The 26,304-nt window shown below is 42.3% G+C and overlaps 3 protein-coding genes and 1 long non-coding RNA gene across 4 annotated transcripts; 1 reads left to right on the top strand and 3 right to left on the bottom strand.

The window, feature by feature from the left end:
* Positions 1-2,211: 2,211 nt before the first annotated feature.
* LOC123504631 lies at positions 2,212-3,807 on the bottom strand. Its single transcript, XR_006674898.1, has 2 exons — positions 3,607-3,807; positions 2,212-2,252 (listed from the first exon to the last, which is right to left on the bottom strand). It is a non-coding gene; the product is annotated as an uncharacterized LOC123504631 (long non-coding RNA).
* A 2,919-nt stretch (positions 3,808-6,726) lies between these two features.
* LOC123504549 (C-type lectin domain family 17, member A-like) lies at positions 6,727-12,624 on the bottom strand. Its single transcript, XM_045255153.1, has 3 exons — positions 12,308-12,624; positions 7,710-7,892; positions 6,727-7,274 (listed from the first exon to the last, which is right to left on the bottom strand). Exons 1-3 carry the CDS (start codon positions 12,528-12,530, stop codon positions 7,048-7,050), a joined length of 633 nt encoding a protein of 210 aa, XP_045111088.1. The 5' UTR covers positions 12,531-12,624; the 3' UTR covers positions 6,727-7,047.
* Positions 12,625-17,911: 5,287 nt separating this feature from the next.
* LOC123504578 lies at positions 17,912-22,283 on the top strand. The gene is made up of 3 exons (XM_045255199.1): positions 17,912-18,040; positions 18,841-18,906; positions 20,198-22,283. Exon 3 carries the CDS (start codon positions 20,428-20,430, stop codon positions 21,844-21,846), a length of 1,419 nt encoding a protein of 472 aa, XP_045111134.1. The 5' UTR covers positions 17,912-18,040; positions 18,841-18,906; positions 20,198-20,427; the 3' UTR covers positions 21,847-22,283.
* Positions 22,284-23,840: 1,557 nt separating this feature from the next.
* Positions 23,841-26,229, bottom strand: LOC123504615 (prisilkin-39-like). Its single transcript, XM_045255280.1, has 2 exons — positions 25,554-26,229; positions 23,841-25,325 (listed from the first exon to the last, which is right to left on the bottom strand). The coding sequence occupies exons 1-2, from the start codon at positions 25,563-25,565 to the stop codon at positions 24,831-24,833; spliced, it is 507 nt and encodes a 168-aa protein (XP_045111215.1). The 5' UTR covers positions 25,566-26,229; the 3' UTR covers positions 23,841-24,830.
* Between the last annotated feature and the right edge of the window lie 75 nt (positions 26,230-26,304).

The raw sequence follows: 26,304 nt of genomic DNA, 5'->3' as shown, positions 1-26,304 counted from the left end.
CGTCCACCTCAATGCCTGTTCTCTTGTAGTACACAGGGTTGGGGAAGGGATTGTGGATGATGTAACGATAAGTATGGTATATTAAGGAGAGCCAAGGTGGATCGGGTTTGCGTGGGTGGCTCTGTAGACCTAAGGAGGAAAACTGCCGTACCAAGCGCATAATTAATACGAGCGGAGGAACTTTATGAATAGGGATTTTGGAATGTTGTGCATGGTAGAAATATTAGTGTTAGCATGAAGTGTACTACAACATGTATAAGGAGGAATAGAGTAAGGAAGGCAGGGTATTTAACATTGTGTGAATTGGCACGCGGAACAATAGATTTGAGCGGGGGCAGGAAAGGACGCGATCTAGGGTGAAGGGAGTGGCACTCTCTACTCGGACATTGGTGGGGGTGTGGATGCGTCACGGTGAGCGAGGGTCTCTGATCAGGTGGGTAATGTGATCAGGGCAGCGGAGTTTCGTGTTAATATAATCGAGGGTGTCATTATGTGGAGTTAAGTGGTGTATTTAAGTGGAGAGAGAGTGTTAAGGGTGCCTCTCGTGTTTCTCTGTTGTTGGTTCAGAGTGCCGCGTCACTCATTGTTTTTTGTTCTAATGTACTTTACTACAATCATCACCAGACATGAACGCCTGACTGACTCCAGTGTGTAGTGAACAACACTACACTACTGCTACTACTACCATCGACTCACCACATGAATCAGACACCACCAAGACTCCGACACACTCACTAACTCACCTATATGACCGCTCGTCCTGTCACCTTTACCTGTTGTACATCACGCACTCACCTACACGACCGTTCGTTTCATCACCTCTACTTATCACACACACACACACACACACACACACACACACACACACTTACGGTGGTGGTTGAAGTGTTACACGAGGGTGGCGTAAAAGGATAAATGAATGTTCAGCTCCACCACATCGTCCCGATAGAGCCATACAACTGGTGGGTAAGCCTTGCCCCACGTCACCTCACCAAACAGAGCAGGTCAGAATATATGAAAGAAGGGACAGGCGTGGGAACCTGCTGACGTAACACGTCGTGACCTGACACTACCTATCCTCACTCAAAGAACGGTAGTAGGTAGTAGTAGTAGTAGTAGTAGTAGTAGTAGTAGTAGTAAAGTAGTAGTAGTAGTAGTAGTAGTAGTAGTAGTAGTAGTAGTAGTAGTAGTAGAAGAAGTAGAGAGAGAGAGAGAGAGAGAGAGAGAGAGAGAGAGAGAGAGAGAGAGAGAGAGAGAGAGAGAGAGAGAGAGAGAGAGAGAGAGAGAGAGAGAGAGAGAGAGAGAGAGCAAACAAATCTTAACAGAAAAACAAGAACAACATCAACAAAAACCACAACTTACTTTACTCCTATATCCAGGGCAGAACACGGAGATACACGGAGATACGACTTTAGTGAACAGCGGCGGGCAGTGAGTGTGGTGGAAGGTGTGGGTAACCTGCGCCGTGAATTGACCGCCCACAGCCTCCGCCACGTCCACCTCATTCTGCCTGTCGTCACCTGTAAACGAAGCGGGTAATCAATAATGAAGGACAGTTGTTATAAGGGCCCATTGACATGGAACTAGCCTGTTGATGGCCTCAAAACATACTGAAAAATCCTCGTATAGACCTAATTCACTCTTACACACACCCACCAAAAACCACACACACCCAAACCCGCATAAAAAAACTTAATAACATCCCAAAACACACAAAAAAATTATGGAACAGCTTAAAATACCTGCAAACACACAAAACTCACTAGAAACACCCAATATTTACTGAAATAACACCCCCACACACCCAAATCACCACTAACACACACCTCACCACTTAAAAGACTCGAAATAAACCCAAACCCTACTCAGAACACCAACCAACCCATAAAAGTTGTCCCAAACCACACTCAACATATGCTAATACTCACACACACCTCAATCCACACACTTAGGATACGTAAAATATATCTAAAAGATCTAACACACACTGAAAATACACGAAATGAACCCCTAAACAGACTTATAACACTCCAAACATCCTGATACACTAATGAACAAGGTTAAAACAAAGCAAATATATCCCAAAACCAAAAGTATGCATTATAAACAACGTTAGGATTAAAAAGGACACTTGCCTAAATATTACACCTTGGCTCCTTCTCCTATTCCTTCTCTATTTCTCATTTCTTCTTCGTCCTCGTCCATTGTTTCTCCTCTTCTTCCTCCTATTGCTTCCATCTACACGTCTGAGCCTAGAAAAACATCAAAATGTTAGATATTAGACAAAATATTTAGGAAATGGAGGGTGACTTAAGTATTGTAGCTTTGCTGCTGCTCCTCTTCCTCCTCCATTTCTCCTTTCTTCCTCCTTATACTCCTTTATTTCTTCTTTCTTCCTCCTTCTGCTACAATTATCTACACACCTGAACCTCGAAACACGGGAAAACACGTAGAAATCACTAGATATTAGGCAAAATATTGACGAACTGCGGATTTGGAAAAGCGGCGCCAGCCTGGGGCTATGCTGGTCATCAGAGAGAGAACGGGAACGGGGGGACTCGGCTAAATTACGTAAATCATTTGATTTCAAAAATGACTTTTAGAAAAAACGAAGCCACGGCCAAATGCTTGTTATTTTATGACGTGATAAATACTTAAACTAATTTTCAAAATATCAAAATATCTCCAGCTTAACTGGTTTTTAAAAAAGGTCTAAATTAAGTACGTTAAAAGTACAAAAACATTTTAACCCATAAATCTCTTAAAACGTCCTGTAAAGTCGAGCCATTTTTACTTGGCAAGTATTTTATTACACATTTGGGAGTCTGAGCTATCTTTTAGGGCATTCTACAGCGAGTTAGACCGAGAAGCAGAAACGTGAGCAAATAAAATAATGAAAAATAAGAGCTTTTTACAACAGCACCAAACACCATTTCAAAGTCCACATATTTCACTCATTAGATTGATTTCACACTTAAAAGAGGACAGGCACTCTTTTGCTACCATAAAGGCCCACTTATACCTTGAAATGAAAAAGCTCAAAATTCCAAGTGGGAAATTTTGAGCGTTAAAAAGCCTTTAACATACGCCATAAAACACCACTAAACGCCACATATTTACCCAGCACAGGCGCGGAACACACTTCAAACACGACGAAATATTTATAGAAACCATAAAAACATACCATGGAAGCGCAATATTACCGTCAGGAAATATTCGAAAAAAAAAGTATTTGACCCAGCAGGCTGGCGATGGGAGGGTGATGGCGTGGGTAGGGTGATGGCTAGGGGACGGCCGGGGGGAGGCGGCCCGGAGAAAACCCCGGGAACAATGGCGGCAGGACATCCATATATAGTCTTTATCATCTCACCAAACCAATATTAAGCCACAGAGAGAAATTTTGACTAGGCTATATAAAATGTTAGACTAGTGGCTGCATTCTGACACTTGTTTGGCCTATAGTAAATGAAGGAAACAAATATGAGAGGGTAATACAGACGCCTTGCTCTTTTTGATGGTCCTTATACCATTACTTTAAAATATTTGCGTAGTTTTCACTCTCATATCTAAAGAAAACCTAACCTAACTGAATAGCCTTATAAATACCTTTAATAGACGAAAATTAGGCAGTGTGGAGTGTTGTGGTGAAGGCTTGCCTCTGCATCTCTTGCTGCTGGTGTTTCGTGCTTCTTGAAAACTGTCTGTAATATAGCAACACTTCACTCTATTTGTGTGTGTGTGTGTGTGTGTCTGGGTGTGGGTGTGTGTGTGCATGGGTCAGTATAGCCCACCGCCACAACTGTTGTCACCACCAGCACCGCTCAAGACTACTGCCGTAGCAAAAGGTTGTCTGTGAAGACAGGACGCATGTATATATGTTTATGATAAATATCTGTTACTAAATCTCTTATTATTGAGACGCTATGCTTATACAAAAACTATATGTCGATTTATTGGTTATTGTGACATCTTCCTCTTCGTTATCGTGTCCAGCTTTTGTTATTTGTCAAAGCAGGAAATATTAAATTGTATCTTGTTGTACAGCGAGTGTTGGTAACTCCCGCGAGGGAATAAACAAGGTGCTTAAAAGGCAGACTGTACTATTTTTCTCATTCTCTTTCTACCGCCTGATATACGAGTATTTCTGACAATAAACCAAGGTGATAGGATACTAAGTAGAGGAATATAGACTTTTTTCTATCTACATACACATCTATATTATTATTTATATACGAATTTATTGACTTATCTATCTGCCTGCCTATCCATCTATCTGTTTGTTTGTCCAACTGTCCATTTCCGTATCCATCAACCTATCAAATTACTCGCTTATCTTCACACAAGCATATGAATACCACCACCTCCACTACCACCACCACTACCACCACCACACGTCACGTCACACCTTCAGTACATTATTACACATTATGTCACTATACACACCATGGATTGCGAAAGTGGAGTTGATAGAACGGTACATGATGCATCTAGATCCGGTAGACGCAGCGATGCGCCCGTGTACTCTGTGTACGAGGTCCTGCACAGTTGGTGGTACAAAAGTCTCTTATTATAATGCTTACCGCGGTGTTAGCTTGGGTAACTACTTGCATGGCATACATCAGTGGGTCGTCAGTCTGTCTATTTCTCTCGGTTTCCATCTTCTTAAAGAATTTTTGCTGTCGCAGTCTAAGTGGGGGAGCGAGGGGTATCCTGCCTCAGCGTAGCAAATGTCATTGGGGGTTGACTTCCTAACACCTAAAAGATGTTTTATAGTCCAGTTATACAATTTAATCATGGGCTTCAAGTCATCTCCCAACCATGATTCACAGCCGTAGAGTAGAGTGGACATGTGCGTCGCGTCGAACACTCTCCGCTTTAACACGAATGTCACACCATTATTCTTCTTAACAAACGACACGAATTTCAACACATGGCTTAATTTTGTTTTAGCGTGTACCTTGAGGGCGGAGGTCATGGAGCCGTCGCTGGTGAAAGGCGATCCGAGGTATATGTACATACATTGAGCACGGAACAATAGTTAGACCGTCCATGCGCAACGGCTCCACATCTTCCTTTGCCCCACTGATTACGAAAAACTTGGTCTTAGCTTCGTTGATGACCACACCGTGCTCGCTGCAAAACGACTGCAACAAAAGCACGGTATCATCCATCAACACCAGGGTATGGAGCCACCCATGAAACCCGTCAGGCAAGCATCTGTGTTTTACTAGTCTGATAAATTCATTCACAAAAATTATGAAAAGCAAATACGATGTGAGCGAGCCACACGTGGCTGAGCTCCACCTCCTGACAAATGACTCTTCAATCCTGTCTGTTTAGGAGGTGACCGGCATGACCTGACCTCCTCCCTTGGTGTATACACTGCTACAACAATAAACTTATCAATCAATCATCAATCAGATTTAAAAGGAGAGTAATGAGAAGGTGGGGGACAGCGGGGAGAGAGAGGGAGAGGCGGCGATCGAGGCCCAGCAGATGGGTTTGTTATGCGTCACTGAGAGGGATAAACGGTACATACTACGTGTTATAGTCAACGGGGCCCTATACTGATAAGCTTATGTGTAAATAAAGCTACTTCCATCGTCTAGGAATATTTATATCATGTACAGTACAACAATGATTTAGCGACCTTTTAACGACTTTTCAAGGTGGAGCTGGTGACGTAGAATATTTACATTTGGCAACTGCCCACCACCACCAGCCCAGACACCGTGCTGATAACATGTGTCCTGCGCTCTGTCCTTCAGCCACCTCTGTGTGGAATTTTTTTGTAAGCCCATCATGCGTTAGCTAAATAAAGTTAGGATTCCCACTGCCCCGTGTTTTTAGCTTTGCTTTTCACTGTCCTCACCTTAGCGGCAACAGAAAGTGTCTGTTGCCAGGTCGTCAGATTGTCTTCCCTCTCTTACCTACGGAGGATCCGCCTCAGTGAGCGTGCTTTTGGGGTGAAATTTAACACCGTCCGGTTCCCCTAGAGTGATTTGGCAGGATAATCTAACATAGGTAACTCCTCCCTGACCTCCTATTTGTGTCCCGCTCTCCCAACAGTTTTGTATTACTATTACCACATTATTATCAGCACTTGTGGTCGAAAGCATTCCCCATCACTGCTGCCTCCCCCACTCTCTCTCTCTCTCTCTCTCTCTCTCTCTGTCCCATACTCTGAAACACTTCCGCCCTGCACCTCCACTATTTTCAAAGAGCTCTAGCTGAAGTGACACAGGTTTTTAAGGTTGTTTCTGTAATTCTAGTGACATGTTATTATCAACAGGAAACTAGTCTAATTGTCTCTGCAGTCTTTGAAAATGCTCTCTCTCTCTCTCTCTCTCTCTCTCTCTCTCTCTCTCTCTCGCTGATGTGTGGCTGACCATCTCATACCGTAGAAATATTCTATTGTTGCCCTGGTAATGGATGGGGAGTCAATAAAGGCAGTTCGTAATATCATAATAGGAAACTTACAATAATTACAGTGCCACATCACCATCCAAGTACTTCTTATTATCAACTAAACCATACTTCATGGCTCAAAGTCGCCAGACAAACTTATCGAGCACCTTATTTTTGAGGGAGCAGCATTCACCTCTCTTGATTTGTACAGAACACGGCTGTTGCTGCCTCGCCTCTGACTATGACACCAAGAAGACGTCGACTGCAGTGCCAAGATGTTTGGGGCTTCGGGGAGTCAGGGTTCAAGAAAGGGATGAGGGTGCGCACCAAGTTTGTTGTACGGTATATCACTCACTTATACATTTGTAAATACAGACATTACTTGTTAGAAAATCTCGAGGTTTTGTAAAGTACTGACGTATATGCTATACCATCACTCTAACAGAATAAATATTAAATAACAAAGATTCACCTGACAAGATACGTACAACAAAAATATCAACTTCTGTTTTAAAATTCAACAACATAGGATTGACGTGCCATATATGATCCCTCTGATACTTAAAATTCAAGGTTAAGAACTTTATATATCTAAGAAGAACCAAGGCATTAGTTTTTCCTTGCGACGAGTCTGCAACGCTACTTCTTTACCGGATGGTACTGACACACGAAGCGCAGGTTTGATCCGCACCCCATGTCGTCCAGCACTGGGTGTCGGTCCCGTCTGACTGCGAGGCACTGGTCTGTTGGTCTCCTGTTGTTGGGCTGCTTCTTTCCCCACTCCGCATCGTCCACCGGCAGGCCGTTCAGCCACCTCCATCCGCCGTTATGGTTGTTGGCTCCAACCCACACCGAACGTGGTGGCCCTGGCAGTGAAGCGTCCACGATACTATTAGTGGGTGTACTGTATATCATGACCTATGGTACTACTCTTGGCGTTTTCTAATTCAATAATCTGTATACCGATCTCCTTATTATATGTCTCAAATCCTACAGGAGTTAAATACGGCTTAAGGATGAAAATACAGAAGATAATCCAAGGTAAAGAGTGTGCATTGAAGAAACACCTGCTTTGTTATCTCTTTTCTATTAAACTAATCTTAATTTATACTTTTAGTTACTTTGTTAAGTGTTTTTTGTATTTAATTACCTGTTCTAAGGAAGCGGGTAGAAATAAACACACACAATAAAGATAAGATGCGGATATTTCATAGATGGAAACAACCACACTTCTTTAAACATCAGAATTATTTGGTACTAATGGTGTATGTTAATCTGTAAGCCATGGTTGCTTCACTCACCTCTTTCACCGGCAACGAAGTTTCTGAGTGCGTAGAGATAAATGGGCATGGCCAGCTCGCCGCCCATGCCCTGGCAGGAGTGACGGGCGTTGTGCCAGGTGAGGGTGTTGGAACTCAGGTAGTAGCACTCATCCAGCACTTGCTTGAAGGGGTAAGGGCAGTCAGAGATGGATTCTGGCAGGTCTGGCGCGAAAAGAGAACAGGTATCCATCAAAATGTTATATTACTAAACAATCGAGAAGGCTGTGTTCATGAGTGTTTATTTGCTCAAAGAGGAAACATACATACGTCCACAGTTTCCGAGTTTGTACTGAAGTGCCTTACGTTCTCATAGATTATCATAAAAAAAAAAGATGCAGTTGACGCAGGATTCATGTTAAATTATCAGTAGAATCATATAAATACACTTGGGAATCCCACTAACATCCACTAGAGTGCGTTCAAAATAGTTAAATAAGACGCCAATACGTTTAAGAATACGTAGCCAACAGCATTATATCTTTTCTAATCAGTCGAGCCTTTCTATTTATTTGGTATGACCTGAATCCCAAAATACTTAGAAAATAAACACATAACTTTTTAACAACCGTTCATTATTCACACTAAGAGTGGTGAGCCGTGAAACCTCAAGCCACAGTCATTACAGGTAGTGACGAAGCACCCGTGACAGCGACGCTTCTTTGGGAGAGTAACGGTGATGTTTCCCGCCACTGTGGTCTCCTTATACTCATTCTAAACTGCAATGCCTTCTAGAAGCCGAAATTACCCAGCATGAGGGCTCTCCACTACACCAACAACAATATTCGTAACTTGTATACAGTCTTTGATGGCATACTTTCAAAAACTTATCACAACACGCTACCAAGATGTGTGTGTGTGTGTGTGTGTGTGTGTGTGTGTGTGTGTGTGTGTGTGTGTGTGTGTGTGTGTGTGTGATTCACCTCGGTTACCTGCTGGTCACCCAGCCAGTCTTTCCCATTACGGAGCGAGCTCAGAGCTCATAGACCGATCTTCGGGTAGGACTGAGACCACATAACACACTCCACACCCCGGGAAAGCGAGGCCAAAACCCCTCGAGTTACATCCCGTACCTATTTACTGCTAGGTGAACAGGAGCCACACATTAAGAGACTTGCCCATTTGCCTCGCCGCTTACTGGGATTCGAACCCGGCCCTCTCGATTGTGAGTCGAGCGTGCTAACCACTACACTACGCGTGTGTGTGTGTGTGTGTGTGTGTGTGTGTGTGTGTGTGTGTGTGTGTGTGTGTTTCACTGTTTGATCTGCTGCAGTCTCTGACGAGACAGCCAGACGTTACCCTACGGAACGAGCTCAGAGCTCATTATTTCCGATCTTCGGACAGGCCTGAGACCAGGCACACACCACACACCGGGACAACAAGGTCACAACTCCTCGATTTACATCCCGTACCTACTCACTGCTAGGTGAACAGGGGCTACACGTGAAAGGAGACACACCCAAATATCTCCACCCGGCCGGGGAATCGAATCCCAGTCCTCTGGCTTGTGAAGCCAGCGCTCTAACCACTGAGCTACCGGGCGTGTGTGTGTGTGTGTGTGTGTGTGTGTGTTCAACAAAGCCGTAGTGCAGCTAGATATACGTGAGGTTGTAATATTGAGGCTGTAATGATACTCTACACTGAAGGATGTCATTCCCTTACATCAGTGCCTCCCAGACTGATGGCCATGGACCCCGTGGAGGCATATAAGGCCATGAGATGAGGCACAGACCAGTTACATTTGACACAACTTTTTTTGCATATTATACGCTTTTTTTCATAACTTCCTATATAAATACTGTATATAAATTCCTTCGTGTGCGTTACATTATTTCTTTAGTACCATTTCAGTTACCAAAGTTAGTGAGGTTCAGAAAAGGATGTAATACTTCGTTTGCTTAATACTCAACAAAATAAAGAACAAATATTTGCAGTCAATGAAATTACTGGTGTTGCTACCGTTCTTCTTTTTCTTCTATATGTTTTTTTTTTTTTTTTTTACATTACAAGGGCACTGGCCAAGGGCAAACACAGTGTTGGAAAAAAAAAATCCCGCTGGTTGCCAGGCCCTGTTAAAAGAAAAGTAGAAAGAGAAAAAACAGAAAAATCTAAAAGGAGGGTCCAGTTAACGTAAGAGGTGTCTTGACACTCCTCTTTTGAAAGAGTTTAAGTCATAGGCAGGTGGAAATACAGACACAGGTAGAGAGTTCCAGAGTTTACCAGTGTAGGGAATGAAGGAGTGAAGATACTGGTTAACTCTTGCATTAGGAAGATGGACAGAATAGGGATGAGAAGAAGTAGAGAGTCTTGTGCAGCGAGGCCGCAGGAGGGGAAGGCATGCAGTTAGCAAGTTCAGAAGAGCAGACAGCATGAAAACAGCGGTAGAAGACAGATAAAGATGCAACATTGCGGCGGTGACTTAAAGAATCAAGACAGTCAGTTAGAGGAGAAGAGTTGATAAGACGAAAAGCTTTAGATTCCACCTTGTTTAGTAAAGCTGTGTGTGGATCCCCCAGACATGAGAGCCATACTCCATACACGGGCGGATAAGGCCCTTGTACAGAGCAAGCAGCTGGGAGGGAGAGAAAATGGACGAAGACGCCATAGGACACCTAACTTCTTGGAAGCTGATTTAGCAAGAGTAGAGATGTGAAATTTCCAGTTTAGATTTTTAGTGAAGGATAGACCGAGTGTGTTTAATGTAGAGGAGAGGGAAGTTGAGTGTTATTGAAGAAGAGAGGATAGTTGTCTGGAAGGTTATGTCGAGTAGATAGTTGTAGAAATTGAGTTTTTGAGGCATTGAACAAAACCAGGTTTTCTCTGCCCCAATCAGAAACAAGTGAAAGATCAGAAGTTAGGCGTCCTATAGCATCTCGCCTTGAGTCATTTAATTGTTGTTGGGTTGGGCGTCTGTTGAACGCTGTTGAATAATGCAGGGTGGTATCATCAGCATAGGAGTGGATAGGGCATTGAGTCAGATTTAGGAGATCATTGATGAATAATAGAAAGAGAGTGGGTGATAGGACAGAACCCTGTGGAACACCACTGTTGATAGTTTTAGGGAAGAACAGTGACCGTCTACTACAGCAGCAATAGAACGATCGGAAAGGAAACTGGAGATGAAGGTACAGAGAGAAGGATAGAATCCGTAGGAGGGTAGTTTAGAAATTAAAGATTTGTGCCAGACTCTATCGAAGGCTTTCGATATGTCAAGGCCGACAGCAAAGGTTTCACCGAAGTCCCTAAAAGAGGATGACCAAGATTCAGTTAGGAAAGTAAGAAGATCACCAGTAGATCTGCCTTTACGGAAACCATACTGGCAATCAGAGAGAAGGTTGTGAGCTGATAGATGCCTCATTATCTTCCTATTAAGGATAGACTCAAAGGCTTTAGAAAGGCAGGAAATCAAAGCTATAGGGCGGTAGTTAGAAGGATTGGAGTGGTCACCTTTTTAGGGACAGGTTGAATGTGAGCAAACTTCCAGCAAGAAGGATAAATAGAAGTAGAGACACAGATGAAAGAGTTTGACCAGGCTGTGAGCGAGTTCGGAAGCACAGTTTTGAGAACAACAGGAGGGACTCCATCCGGACCGTAAGCCTTCCGAGAATCAAGGCCAGAGAGGGCCAGGAAAACGTCTTTATAAAGAATTTTAATTTTAGGGATGAAGTAGTCAGAGGGTGGAGGAGTAGGAGGAATATGCCCAGAATCATCCAAAGTTGAGTTGGTAGCAAAGGTTTGAGCGAAGAGTTCAGCTTTAGAAAAGAAGAGACAGCTGTAGAGCCATCTGGATGAAGTAAAGGAGGAAAGACGAAGAAGTAAAGTTGTTAGAGATATTATTGGCTAGATGCCAGAAATCTCGAGAGGAGTTAGAATTGGAAAGACTTTGACATTTTCTATTGATGAAAGAGTTTTTAGTAAGTTGGAGAATAGATTTGGCATGATTACGGGCAGAAATATATAGGGCATGAGTTTCAGCAGTTGGATGGCTACGGAACCGTTTGTGAGCCGCCTCTCTATCATTGACAGCACGAGAACAAGCAGAGTTAAACCAAGGCTTTTTAGCTTTAGGGTTAGAGAAAGTATGAGGAATGTATAGCTCCATGCCAGAGATAATCACGTAATAAGTGCAGAACGGCAGGCAGTCACTGCAATCATGCGTTATGGATGTGAGACATGGATAAGGGCCGTACGTGGAAGGTGAGTAGCCAACAGGAAGGGTTGGGAGTCACTGCTTCTTAGAGTCGCCCAATTCCTACTAAAAACAGGTATGAATAAATTTCCTGGATTCATTCATTCCGGACATTGTCGACAGAATGTTTCCTGAGGTGGTTTTCAAGACCCGTCTATGCTTCTCATAAACCACAAACGTACCCTTCAAGTTTAATGATTTTTTTTTTCACCTTTCACTTTCAGTACTCTTTGCAATTAAGATAAGCAAAGATTTCTGAGACATGATCAATTACATTCTCCAATCATCTATAAACGGAAAATTTTACTGGATTTTCCACAACTTACAGCACTTTTTTACATCTCAATCGAGTTCTCTGTATTACACTCTAAGATGAGGCTCTTCTCTTTACCTGACTTTCCAGCAGAACAGCATGAATGGCTTTCTTTTGTTGCGTTAATAAGTTCCCTGAAGAGCTGCGCTTGCTGAGCCAGGATCATCTGAGCCATGGCGATGCCTGAGCGGAGGTCATCTGGGGTCCCGTGAGGCGTGGCTGGATAAGCCGCAGTACCGGCGAACGCCCATACTAGGAGCTGCAGGCACGCCACCACACACTTGGCGACGAGAGACATCATCCAACAGCACAGCAATATGAAGACCAAAGTCGCTGTCAGAGAGGTGTGTGCTCCAGTATTGCTTTCCAGACTTCTTGATGACAACTGAACACTGCCCGCCGCCGCGCTTCCTGCTTCCATCCACCACCGTGACTCAGCTCTCTCCGTGAGTGGTAGAATTATCAGACCGTCGCTCGTCCGTGGGATAGAAAAATGTCTGTAAGCTTCTCCCTCATCCACGTTTGTGGGAGACTATAACCAAACAGGATTTCTACAGAATATTGCAACAGGACAGCAACTACAGCCGGTTGCTATTTATAAGACTGTGCGAAATCACGTTGTGTAACTATCAGTAAAATACAAACGCCATGGATCGACGCGTTCCTTACGAAGTGGTTTTATAATAACCACCCTATATACGCTTTCTTGTAACGGGGTGTGGAAATAAGCATGTTGTTGTGTCTGTTGTTTACGTGCGCGTTTCTCCTTCCTCGGACAATGACCCGCCACTTGAACAACACCCACAGGCCAAGTTACTGGTGGAAGTTCAAATTTGTGTGAACGATGTAAGCTGTGAGAGAAAGATGGCGGCACATTTAAGTGCCTTGTAATGTACCATTTTCCTTCTAAGCACGGCTGTCTAGACTTTCCTTCTTTCTGGGACACAAGAAACTTTCCATGTTCGGGGAAAATGAACCATTTGACGTGCCTCCGTGAAGTGGGTGAAATGGAGGAGTGAATTATTAGTCTCCAGAAAAGTTTCTCGTTAATTTCTACTCGAGTCACACCACCGCGAAGTCCGAGAAACCTCTAGCAGTGGATAAGAATAACTTTAGGATAGGAATTTCACACTTTTTGACACTGATAACTATCCGTAAGCATTGAAATCTAGTCGACCTGTAGAGAAACATGTAAATAATTGTCTAGACACATTCTAAAATACACACACACACACACACACACACACACACACACACACACACACACACACACACACACACACACACACACACACACACACACACACACACACACACACACACTATTGGAGGTAAAAAAGAAACATCCTAACACAAATATTAATCTGTGAGTTAAATTATCAGGAGAAAGGAAGGCCTGCCCTCTCGTGTGCTGGTGCTGCCCTGAGCAAAGATCGCGGTGTCCAGACTCAGAGCATTCACCCCTCGGAGTCTGAAGAGCTGCAGTGACGAGAGAGAAATAATCAATTGATATTACAAGTTGGCATTTTAGTTTAATCGGTTTTGTTGCCCTTGGCCAAATTTCTCCCCTTATATAAATAAAATAAATATATCTGGTAAACTCTGGAACTCCCTGCTTGCTTCTATATCTCCAACTCCCTATATGACTTGACTTTATTCTAGGGGGAGATTTCAAGACATTTATCCCTTTCTTTTGGTTAATTCTCTCAGACCTGCAAGGGAACTGTCAACAAAGTGAATTTTTTCTTAAAGTTTTTGTTGCCCTCTCCAGCGTTTCCCATCTTATATAAAAAGCAGCATGCAAAGGAACATAGATAATAACCCCAAAATGTGCTCAATTCAAGGAAAGAGCGGTATTTCAAGCAACATGTGGCTGTATTCCACGACACCTGTTATCATTTCCGCTTTATAAGAAAAACACATTCTCTCTCTCTCTCTCTCTCTCTCTCTCTCTCTCTCTCTCTCTCTCTCTCTCTCTCTCTCTCTCTCTCTCTCTCTCTCTCTCTCTCTAATTTTCCAGTGCGTCACCTGACCATGAAGACATCAACGCGACAACAATCGATTCTGCGTTCAGTCAATCTAACTGCAAAACGCTAAAATTAAATAAGATCATCATTGTAACCGAGAAAATGATAGAAAGAAGTTAGATTTTTTTATGTAAGAGGGGAAAGGTGGCGAAGGGCAACAAAATATATAAAAAAAAAAGCCCTATTTAGTTGCCAGTTTCCATGTAGGTCCGAGAGAATTAGCAAGAAGAAAGGGCTAAGTGTCTTGAAATCTTCCTCTTTGGGGGAAGAAAAAGAAAAGAATTCAGTTGCAGTACAAACAAATACTAAAAAAAGAAAAATGATGACGGAATAGAACGTATGAAGGATTTAAGAGAGAGAGAGAGAGAGAGAGAGAGAGAGAGAGAGAGAGAGAGAGAGAGAGAGAGAGAGAGAGAGAGAGAGAGAGAGAGAGAGAGAGAGAGAGAGAGAATCATAACAAAAACAATAAACAGGTAATTTCTTTTAATCTCTTAAAATTATCTCTGTCATTGGGAATTAAGACGCTCACAATACAAAGGACAGACAAGGCAGGGCGGCAGCATGGCAGCAAACACGCCCTTGACTGGTATCTGTGCACGCCGCCCAGCAGGTGTTTGAAATGCTTCTGGAATTGAACTCAAACCAGATGCCTCTCATACTCGTACATAATGGTCTCAAGATGTAAGTAAATATATAGTTTGTTTCTCTTATAAGACTCAACTTAATCTCTTCAGTACCGGAACGCATTTTTGCAGCGAGTTTGGGTGTGATTAGACGATTTTATTTAGATTAGGAATGGTCTATGGAAGTCAGAAGGTTAATGGCTCAATGTCTTCACTATTTTGATCCCCATATGAGTTTCTGTAGCTCTATAAAATCGCCAGATAGACCAAAATGACTATGAAAACGTGTCATGTGTCTCAGTTGAACAAAGGAATATTCACATGAGCTATAATTAGCAAAATAACATTAATAGTCGACTGGTTCTTTCATTTTCCATCACCAGCAAATCATTACAGTTGAACGTAACCAGTTTTATTTGTATGCAGTAGGGGAAATTTCCTAACTTCGTACACATTTCACGAGGCGAGAGAGGTAGAACGGAACCCAGATAACGAGACGCGTCGGTAACTGTAACTGTTTGTAGTGGCGGGGATGCTGTGTGGGAGTGTATGGTGAAGCGTATGTGCTGTACAACCTCCGTACTTAAGTGTGTGAGGAGGGTGGTCGGTGGCGGCAACACTGAGGAGAGGAGAGGTGGTGCGCGCGGGACACTATGTATAGTGCAAATATGGACCTTAGAGTATTGTTACTATATAGTCGCTCACCTGTCATTTCTGTCAGGTAGGGAAAGCTGATTATCTTTTTATGAGCTCGGCGTCATCTGTGAAGATATCCTCTAGTGTGTTCCTGTCAGCATGGCCACAAGGGCGCTTCCCACGCTGCAGCAGGGTAGTCACCACTGTTGGATGGCTGCCATGTCCAAGGTGTAAATGGTGATGAAAACAAGTTTTGTTCAGTTGAAAAATTTTTGACCTTGTACCTTATAGTGTGTGTGTGTGTGTGTGTGTGTGTGTGTGTGATTCACCTCCTCGGTCGCCTACTGGTCACCCAGCCAGTCTTCCCCATTACGGAGCGAACTCAGAGCTCATAGACCGATCTTCGGGTAGGACTGAGACCACATATCACACTCCACACACCGGGAAAGAGAGGCTAGAAACCCTCGAGTTGGGGTCCATCCCGTACCTATTTACTGCTAGGTGAACAGGGGCCACACATTAAGAGACTTGCCCATTTGCCTCGCCGCTTACCGGGATTCGAACCCGGCCCTCTTGATTGTGAGTCGAGCGTGCTACTCACTACGCTACGCGGTGTGTGTGTGCGTGTCTCGAATTTATGGTAGGGTGATGCGCCGCAGTAAAGACTGGGTCACTGAGTCACTGGGTGTACGGTACACTAACGCATGTGACTAAACTCCTCAACAAATCGAAGATCGTCGAATAAATGTGTAAAGATTCGTTCTCCAATAAACGCTGTTTGACGTAAAGGAGTCGTGAGCTCTCTGTTTCTGTTCCTCATCCTTCACAGACGAATATTTGTTTCACTATATCACAATCATTACTGTATAATGAAATGAAAAATGTTTTTTTAAGATGCTAAGAATTTCTCAACATTCTAGGTAAAGAAATTATTCCCTTTTCTTTAGTTAATGGAAACATCCAATAACACTTATGTTGCAGCAGAGAGGTTACCTACATAGTCTGTGTGATCAGAGACTTCACTTCAGGTCACGTGGAAGCCTCTGCTTTGAATAAAGAACGTATTTTTCTCGTCCCGTCTTGAGGGGAAGGTGGAGATGGTTCAGGGCGCGGCTCAAGGTGAGCGGTCCGCCCAGACTTTGTTGCCAGAGAAGAGGTTCCTTTCCTCTGAGTTCAAGTGCAAGGCAAACGCTGTGTGTCGCAACATTGAGATTCCCCATTGATGAATTCGTCAAGCGATTGCTTTGATATACTATAGGACAGATTATTAGCGAATGCCTTGGCTACCCACACCTTACAGAATAGCAAACAATTTGATGACTAACATTTCAGATGGAACTCTGTCCACCTTCTTCATCTATATGATAATGTGCACGGGGCGGTGCCGGCGCGGGGTTATCTCATTTGGCTCTCCGCCCAGAGGCCCGGAATTCAAAATCTGAGGTGGTAAGGGTTAGCTGATGATTATTATTATCATTATAAATGCTAAAATGATAAGAATAAAGTCTAACACAACAATAATAGCAATAATGATGATGATAATGATGATAACAATAATAACAATAATAATGATAATAGTGATGATAATATTAATAATAATAATAATAATGATAATAATATTAATAATAATAATAATAATAATAATAATAATAATAATAATAATAATAATAATAATAATAATAATAATAATAATAATAATAATAATAATAATAATAATAATGATAATAAAAATAATAATAACGATAATAATAATAATAATAATAATAATAATAATAATAATAATAATAATAATAGTAATAACGATAATAATAATAAAAATAATAGATAATAATAATGGACTGCAGCAACACCACTGACAACGACGACAACAACAACAACAGCAACAACAAAATACATTTCCAGCACACAGAAACGAAGAAGAAAAAAAAAAAAAAAAGAAATCGCAACAAGAGATAACAATACTGGAGTCTACTGCAACACCAACCGCGACAACGACAACCACAACTACAACAACATCGACAACAACAATAATAGAATCTCAACGACAACCACAACTACAACAACGACAGCAACAACAACAACAAAACCTTTTTCTCAACACACACACACACACACACACACACACACACACACACACACACACACACACACACACACACACACACACACACACACACACACACAAACACACACAGAAAAAATAAAAAGTCCACAAAATGAGGTGAGAGCTACGTGGGTGTGTGGCGGTCACGCTGACTGCCCAACACAACGGTACTCGCCGGTGGAACGTGTCTAAATGACCTGGAAGACAAATACAAGAGCAGCGGTAAGGTGAGGGGGGAATAGAGATAGAAAAGGACATGGGAGAGAATATTATGTATGCGTGTAACGATCCATTGGCTCAGGGTATCTTGCAGGCCGTAGCGCAGCCAGCCAGTCCGTGCAAGTAGCGAGAGGGAAGAGTTGTGCTTACCAGGGTTCCGCGCGCTGCACCGCCACGCCAGGCAATGTTACGCTCGACCCAGGTAGTGTGTCGCCCTCTCTTCACTAATTGTGTTTTGTGTTGTTGTTGCTGTTTTCGCTTATGTTTTTTTTTTTTTTAATGTGGTCTCGTTCAATGCTTTCTTTAAACACACACACACACACACACACACACACGGTAGCTCAGTAGTTAGAGCGCTGGCTTCACAAGCCAGAGGACCGGGGTTCGATTCCCCGGCCGGGTGGAGATATTTGGGTGTGTCTCCTTTCACGTGTAGCCCTGTTCACCTAGCAGTGAGTAGGTACGGGATGTAAATCGAGGAGTTGTGACCTTGTTGTCCCGGTGTGTGATGTGTGCCTGGTCTCAGGCCTATCCGAAGATCGGAAATAATGAGCTCTGAGCTCGTTCCGTAGGGTAACGTCTGGCTGTCTCGTCAGAGACTGCAGCAGTGAAACACACACACACACACACACACACACGTCTTTTTCCTTTTTTTTTTACTTGAACAGATCTTTTCCACTGAGTAACGTGTGTGTGATTTAGAGTGTGAAAGAAAACAGGAACTGGGTGATCCCGAAAAAAAAAAGAAAAAAAAAAATGAAGATGTAGCTTATAATATTAGTGAAAGCAGTTGGTGTAGAAGAAAAGTCTTTTGTTCTGGAATGTTACTATTTTACCCACTCCGGGACTCCCATACCGACACCGCGGAGAGAGAGAGAGAGAGAGAGAGAGAGAGAGAGAGAGAGAGAGAGAGAGAGAGAGAGAGAGAGAACATGGCATTTAACCTGAAGATAATACGTATAATGTTATATGTTGTACAGTACTTAATTCTTTCCTTGGCAGGTGGTGATGCTGGTGGTGGCGCTGGTGGTGGCACTGGTGGCTGGTGTGTCTTCCGCTCCTCAGTCTGTAAGTTAGCCAATATTATCAGCACAATGTCGTGTTTGGTATAATGATTAATATTTCTGCCTCAGATTTATGTATGTGGTTTATCACTATACCTTAAATCACAAGCTGAAATACAAATAGTGATGGCATGGTTTTATAGTGTCAGTGAAGTGCATTATATTCTAGTAACAGTACAATACAGTCTTAATCCCATCAGTACCATTACGTGTTTTTCATATTCATTTTGCTTACTATTTGGTGACTGCATACAGCTTCATAAAATTATGTGGGGGATTAAAATAGTGAAGACTCTGGCCATTAATCTTCTGACCTCCAAAGACCTTTCTTAATGTAAACGAAATCTTCTAATCACACTCCAGAACTCAAGGTAAAAGTGTGTCCCAGTACTGGAGGGATTAAGATTGCAATACTCGCAATGATGCCTCATGATCCACGCCCAAGTAAACCCAGGCCGCTATGTTCACTGGAGTGCTGACTTGTTCCCTAAAATTCATTCACTAAGGTTTACGCAAACTCTTGATAACTGCAATTGTTCATTAACTTGAAATAAATCAACACTCATCCAAGTCAGTCTAGTCACCATCATCATAGATTAGGTAAAAGTGAAGTTGGTGTCATCTATGGACTAGCCTAGTGGTCCCATCGCCGCCCATATAAGTCTGCGTGTTCACTTCGGCATGCATCATTATATCTCTTGATGAAACAGCATCTCGACATACTGCAATAAGCCTTAAAGCTTTGCCCAAGTCCTTCATACGTGATCTGTTAGAAACAATCTATGAAGTGCCCACTAAAAATTCTCGTAACTTGTCTGTCGTCAGGTTATCCGTCTAGAAGCATTCTCAAATCTTTCCTATCGATTTCTTGTACGAAAAAAACATATATATATATATATATATATATATATATATATATATATATATATATATATATATATATATATATATATATATATATATATATAAGTTGTTAGTGTTTTCGAGGTTGTTTTTCCTGTTTATACTAATAGTTTAAAAGGGTGTTCTTTGCTGTCATTGAGAAAACACTGATAAGTATCTAATTAATCACCACTGTGGTCTCTGAAAACTAATTATGAGACGGTTCCAGCAAGTCTTCGCGTACGTTGTGGAATACACAGGTTGAGTGACCGAGACTCACTGTGGTCATATATTTCATGTTTGAATTTACATGTAATCACATCAACATATACATAAAAGAGCATTTTTTTCGATAACAAATAAGCTTCGTAGATGAGTGCCAGCTTTCTTATTCTACTGTCTGATAATTGCAGGTGTTTGGAGTAGAGACAGTCTATCTTCCCATCCATCCCCTGACCTGTTTCTCGACGGTGCAGGATCGGAACTCAATGCAGAGGAAAGTGAAACTCAAGAATCTCTTGACCAAGCACACCACACCATCGGAGAATTGCCCACTGAATCAGAAGGAGGGAAGGAGCTGCCTGTTACTCTCACCGATACAGACGAAAACACGTTCTCTAAATTGCTGCCAGAGTTATCACAGATGAAGGGTGTAGATGGCACTGACCAAGAAGTGGGATCCGTAACTAAAATGACCAGCGACTCTGTGTCAGAGGGGAGTGATGCTGACAATGGAAGGAAGCTTCTCGGGGTACAGCCAGAAATTCCTGAAGCGCCCACTCCAATAGACCCAAAGACCAAACAAACAACTGAGATGATTTCTGAAATTGAAAATATTCTCAGGAGAGTAAGAGAGCAATATGATAAAGGAAATCAACCTTTGCCTGCACCCGAAAGTCAGGATAGAATTGACTCTCCACAGTCTCTCACAGATTTGTTGAAACTCTCTGCGTCACAAGTAGACGAGGAAACAAAACAGGAAGATCCCGTGGTAGAGGAAGCCAGACAGCGCTACATGACTGCCTGGAATGAAGAGGCAGATCGTCTGAATGCGCCATTCATGAAGGTGAACAAAGCATGGCCAGAACTTGGAATGGTTTACATGCCTACAGTAACCGAAGTGACTGACCAAATCAAGGCCGCTGAATCAGTGAAGCAAGCAGAGCAAGCCTTCAAAGATATGTGGAAAAAAAGGCAAACAGAGACCAATTCTTTTCCCTCGGGAGTTGAACCCATCCTTAAGATCTTCAGTAACTTCATGGGTGCTTGGTCATGGGCTCAGACTCTTGAAGAAAACCCAGATACTCCTGAAATAGAACCCAATGATCAGGGACATGTTGGAAAGACTAATGATGACACTACACATAGAATAAAAACAGCGAGAGACAATGGTTCTCGCTTGGGGACCAATGAAATGAAAGGTCTGGACTCACGCTTCGGAGAACTTCTAAGTAGTATGTTTAACCAGAGAAGGCTGCAACCAGTGTTTCCTCCCAGCAGCGATTCAAGACCTCAACACCCCTTAAAAAATCTGGGTGATAAGAAAATAAGGTTATCTTGTTCTGTGGAGCCTGATGTGGTGCACGATGACCCTAATATAGTTGGAATCCCTGCTACTGACCACAGACCTGCGATCGGTTTACCTATACACAACACAAAGCCAATTACTATTCCTTCTAGAGTGGGAATTCCAAAACAAGGCAACTCTAATTATGTACCACCCGTAAGACAACTAAGTGAAGAGCAAAAATTCATGACAAACCCAAGTGCATTCATAAAGCAGTTAAAAGATCGCCTCACTTCTCACGTGCCTGTCAGCCACGTTGCATATCCTGGCCCTCCCGTCAGGCATGGGACAGTTAAGGTGCCCGTAATAAACACAGATCGACTCTCACTACTGCCAAGGTATCCCTACACTGTGGAAGCTATTGGCGAGCTAGATGATTTCCAACTCTCTGAAGAAGATGCCGCCCTCCAATCCTTTGAGTCTGAGGAGCAGCCCAGCCGTCAAAGTGCGTTCTATCACAGGCAAGCACCACTGATGGGTTACGACCAACACTGAGGCTCCCTGGATTATGTCAGGCACTTCAGGTAATCGTAGTAGCTTTCTCTCTATGACCCACTGTTACGCCAAATGAGTCTGATGGCATTATTCGTTTAGCTATGGTTTTACTTATTGCGATGGAAACAGTAGCCTTATAATTCAACAGTAGGCGTAGGAGACTCAGTGGGTTGAACCTGAACATTCTTGCAGCTACCGTGACATTGTAACACGCAGTAGACATGTTTCTACAGTATAAGGCGACAGTTCCACAGTAATAACACCCAATGTTATTACAGCAGAGTTAGAGATGTGGTGCTTCGCTGATCGAGTGACTGCTGTGGCTTTGGGCATATTAGGTCTAATTTCATACAAATAAGGTAGGAATTAAGTAAGGAAAACTAATTTGCCAGAAGCTGATGAGCGGAAAATATTAAAATAAAGATAATATTTCATAATTCAAATGATCATTCTTCCTTTGCGTATAAAATGTCAGTGGCAATTAGAGTTTGTTGATTTTGAAATAAAATATACATGACACTCCTGCAGTCAATGAAATGTTCACTGAATGAGTCTGCGGGAAAGGAGATTACGAGGCATAAGGTGAGTGATGAGCGACGGCAGAAGGGGAAGACTGTAAGTGGGGACTGCTTCACCACCAGCCACGGCCATGAAGGGAGGCGCGGGGAAGACCAATATAAGGCGGTCATGGGGCATATTACTTAACAAGGTGAGATTCGCCCCCCACCCCACATAAGTTTCAAAGGTTTTAAACGATGAAGGCAAACAAACTGTGGCCTTGAGGATGATGTGATGTTTTGTGACGGAAAATTCTCTGTTACTTATATAGATATGACAATTATGAGCTTTAACAGGGCGATAACTGGTGAATCCAACCTCTCTCTCTCTCTCTCTCTCTCTCTCTCTCTCTCTCTCTCTCTCTCTCTCTCTCTCTCTCTCTCTCTCTCTCTCTCTCTCTCTCTCTCATACACAAACACGTCACACTAACGGGCCAGTCCGCCTCCACAGAGTTGAATCAGAACAGTCTATTAAATATTGCAACTTCTCCGAGAACGTCAAAGCATCAAAGCGTCAAAGCGTCCTGAAAGCAGTATGAGACAGGAACACAGTGTAAAAATACAAGAAATTAAGAAGGTAATGATAATAACAATAATAGCAACAGTGACGATGATGACAGATAACAACAACTATAATATACAAAAACGACACCAACGAAGAGAAGGAAGAGGATGGGGAGGAGAAGGAGGAGGAGGAGGGGCAGGAGGAAGAGGAAGACTGGAAAAAATGTGTGAAGCAGTTAAAACATAAAAGAAATGTCACTCTTTTCGTAAGTCATATGGGGCTATAAAGGAGAGACGGAGAAATATTTAGGGGCCGCCGTGGTACAGTGGAACCATGCTCGCTTTGGGGTCCGAGGGATCTCCAAGCGCACGGGTTCGAATCCTGTCCACGGTCCGAGTGTAGGTTGGGCCCCTCACTCGGGGGCAACGGCTTCTAGCGAGTGGGCTTTGAGATAGGAGGTACCATAAACAGTATCCCCTTTAGCCCAGAAATTCCCGTGAAAAGCCCACATGGTATAAAAAAAAAAAACGTGCACCTGTTGGCGGCAGAGGATCAACGGGTAGACAGGCAGGATGACTTGCAGAGGCACCGGGAACAATGAGAGAAAAAGAAGAGAATGACACAGACTGGAATAGCTGGAGAAGACTTATACAAGACGTAACAGTTTGCAAGCTACATCCCAGTAAATTCTTGAAAAACCAGGAACCTGTGCTTTTAATCAGAGGTTCGTGTGTTGTCTGAGTTGAGCCCAGTTAGATGGTTACGCCGCGGGTTCTTGATGTGGCTCCATCCATAAGGTGTTTGGTGCAGTGAATACATATATATATATATATATATATATATATATATATATATATATATATATATATATATATATATATATATTACCATAGAATAATTTTACGTCAAAAAGTCATTATTGATATCACATAGAGGTTTTTTTTTTATTCTGTAAGAAACTAAAGCAGAAATATGCAGTGTACAAAACAGTTACTTAAGAAGATAAAGCGATCAGTTCTAGACTTGCTAATGTTGTGAGGCAACATATCAAGTACAGCAATAATGTGCTTCAAGACTCAAACATTCGAACACTAGTATAACTCATGTAACTCATAACACCTTACTTATACATGACAAAGACAGATGTACATTTGTTACATATATGCATGTCATATAATCATTGAGAGTCATTGTGGATTCGTAAGGGTTACACTATTACGATGGTAGGCAACAATTTTGTAGCGAAATGCTCTCTCCTTTTTGCCTACATCATACACTTAACTGAATGAAAATAATAAGTGTAACAAAGGGTGCATGCATTAAAATCTACGGAGCAGCAATTAAGATTTTGAGATAATAATGAAGACTGGTTAACCACTTCAGTACCATGACGCGTTTCCATATTCATTCTGCTTACTATTTGGAGATTTTATACAGCTTTAGATACTTATGTTGGGATTAGAATAGTGAAGACTCTTGCCATTAATCTTCTGATCTCCATAAATCCATCCTAATGTAAATAAAATCGTCCAATGCGTTCCAGTACTGAAGGGGTTAAATCACATAATGGCTTACGGAACAACGAGAAAACACACTGTCCCATTTGTTATTGGAAAGGTTAATCTTATAAGGGCAAGACTTAGATGGGAAGGAAGTCATATTGATCATGCACTGCTATGAAACTTGGATACGTTTCTTGCCAGGTATAAACTAGGTTGTTATGATTTACAATTTGTCACTAAAGGAATCTGAAATAGAAAGTGGAAGGAAGCTTGGATAAGTACAATACGTTACATAATATAGAAGCTACTGTGCAATATTTCCTCAGGGGAGTGGGGGTAAGATAGCCGGCACTAAATCTGGCGTGCGTATAAGATCGTCACTTTGAGATGGTGGCTTCTACTTAAAGATTCTGCTTTCCTTTAGCTTGCAGTGTGCTTGTATCCGTATCCGTAGGAATGTCCGTGGTATGGGTAACGATAACCATAACTGTACGGGTTCCAATATCTGTAACCGTAATTATAGCCATAGGGGTAGTTGTAGGCATAAGGATAGCGGTTGTAGCTGTACACATAACTGGAATGCTTGTGGAGTTTTTTGTGGTGCATTGGCTGTGCTTCCCTCTTGACCACATTGCTCTGGTGCACGTACGAGTAACCTTCTGGGTGGTGGATCGAGTAGCCATAGCCGTAAGTGTATGGGTGACCGTAATAATAAGGGTAGCCGTGACCGTAGTACCCGTAGGGGTAGCCGTGACCGTAGTACCCGTAGGGGTAGCCGTGGCCGTAGTAACCGTAGGGGTAGCCGTGGCCGTAACCATAGCCCAAAGGATATGTATGGGAATGTGGTTTGATCTTACTGGGTTCAGCTTCGCCATCTTTCTGCGCCGCCACCAGGGCGACCAAGAATAAGGCGACCTGTGGAAAAATAATGCTAGATAAGTTCACTGGTCCACCAGATGCCGTATTTGACCGATCCTTAACGTTAAAACCAGTGTTCGTTACAAGGAACACATATCATGCCGATTAATGCAATATTTTCACTTTCTTTTGATATAAACTCTTTGAACACTTTCCTTGAATAACATTTAAAAAAAAAAAATCACCAAATTATACGTATGTCACCAGTATGGCTTGATGTCTTACCAGAACCCTCATGCTTCCCTAGCTGAAGCAGAGATGTAACTCCTACAGCAGCGAGGATCGCAGGATGTATATATATTGCAAGAAGTCCTTGCTTCCATCCATCTCTTCCCCCACAGTCGAGCAGGATATTCTCATGGCAACAACACCGTGAAATTAATTTGTGTTACGGTTCTGTCCTGCATTGTAGGGAGGAAAGTGGCACAGTGAGAGGCCTTCACACATGAAGCGTAACGCAGCTGCAGACGTTCCTCATGACGGATGTGATGATATGTTGGCAATATTTATATAATAGTTTTGAAGACATTTAATTAACTGAACTGAGATAAATCGTTATTTGATTTAAAAGCATGACATTAATTACGCCAGATAGCACTCAGTGTTCCCAAGAGAGACATGCGGCAAGTGTCCTCCAAGCCATGCATGGCTGACGATTCGGTACCACGAATGTATTCCTGTTCGCTACAGTGATAGAGAATACACTTTGCGATCAATATTTTTTTTAGATATTGGACGAATTAGCTCGGAAGAAAAGATAATAACATTAGGTAAAAGAAAAATAAATAAAAGAATAACATGCAATTTTACTCTGCAGCTAAATACCAAATTATTGATATAAAAAAAAACCGGATAAAAATGGAATGTAAAAAAAAGTAATAATAATAGGATAGGAAAATAAAAAAAAAAGAAAAGTGAATAACTAAATAAATAAACAAAGAAAAATAATATAACTAGTAATTGTCCGTATGTTATA

The sequence above is a fragment of the Portunus trituberculatus genome, chromosome 16, assembly GCF_017591435.1.
Source record: "Portunus trituberculatus isolate SZX2019 chromosome 16, ASM1759143v1, whole genome shotgun sequence".
NCBI lineage: Eukaryota > Metazoa > Arthropoda > Malacostraca > Decapoda > Portunidae > Portunus > Portunus trituberculatus.
This window is presented reverse-complemented; position numbering and strand designations above follow the sequence as displayed.

Coding starts and splice junctions, on each gene's coding strand:
- LOC123504549 (XM_045255153.1), bottom strand. CDS start 12,530: ATGATGTCTCTCGTCGCCAAGTGTGTGGTGGCGTGCCTGCAGCTCCTA. Junction 7,893..12,307: donor CTGTTCTGCTGGAAAGTCAG/GTAAAGAGAAGA, acceptor TTTTCGCGCCAG/ACCTGCCAGAATCCATCTCT. Junction 7,275..7,709: donor CTTCGTTGCCGGTGAAAGAG/GTGAGTGAAGCA, acceptor CTTCACTGCCAG/GGCCACCACGTTCGGTGTGG.
- LOC123504578 (XM_045255199.1), top strand. CDS start 20,428: ATGAAGGGTGTAGATGGCACTGACCAAGAAGTGGGATCCGTAACTAAA.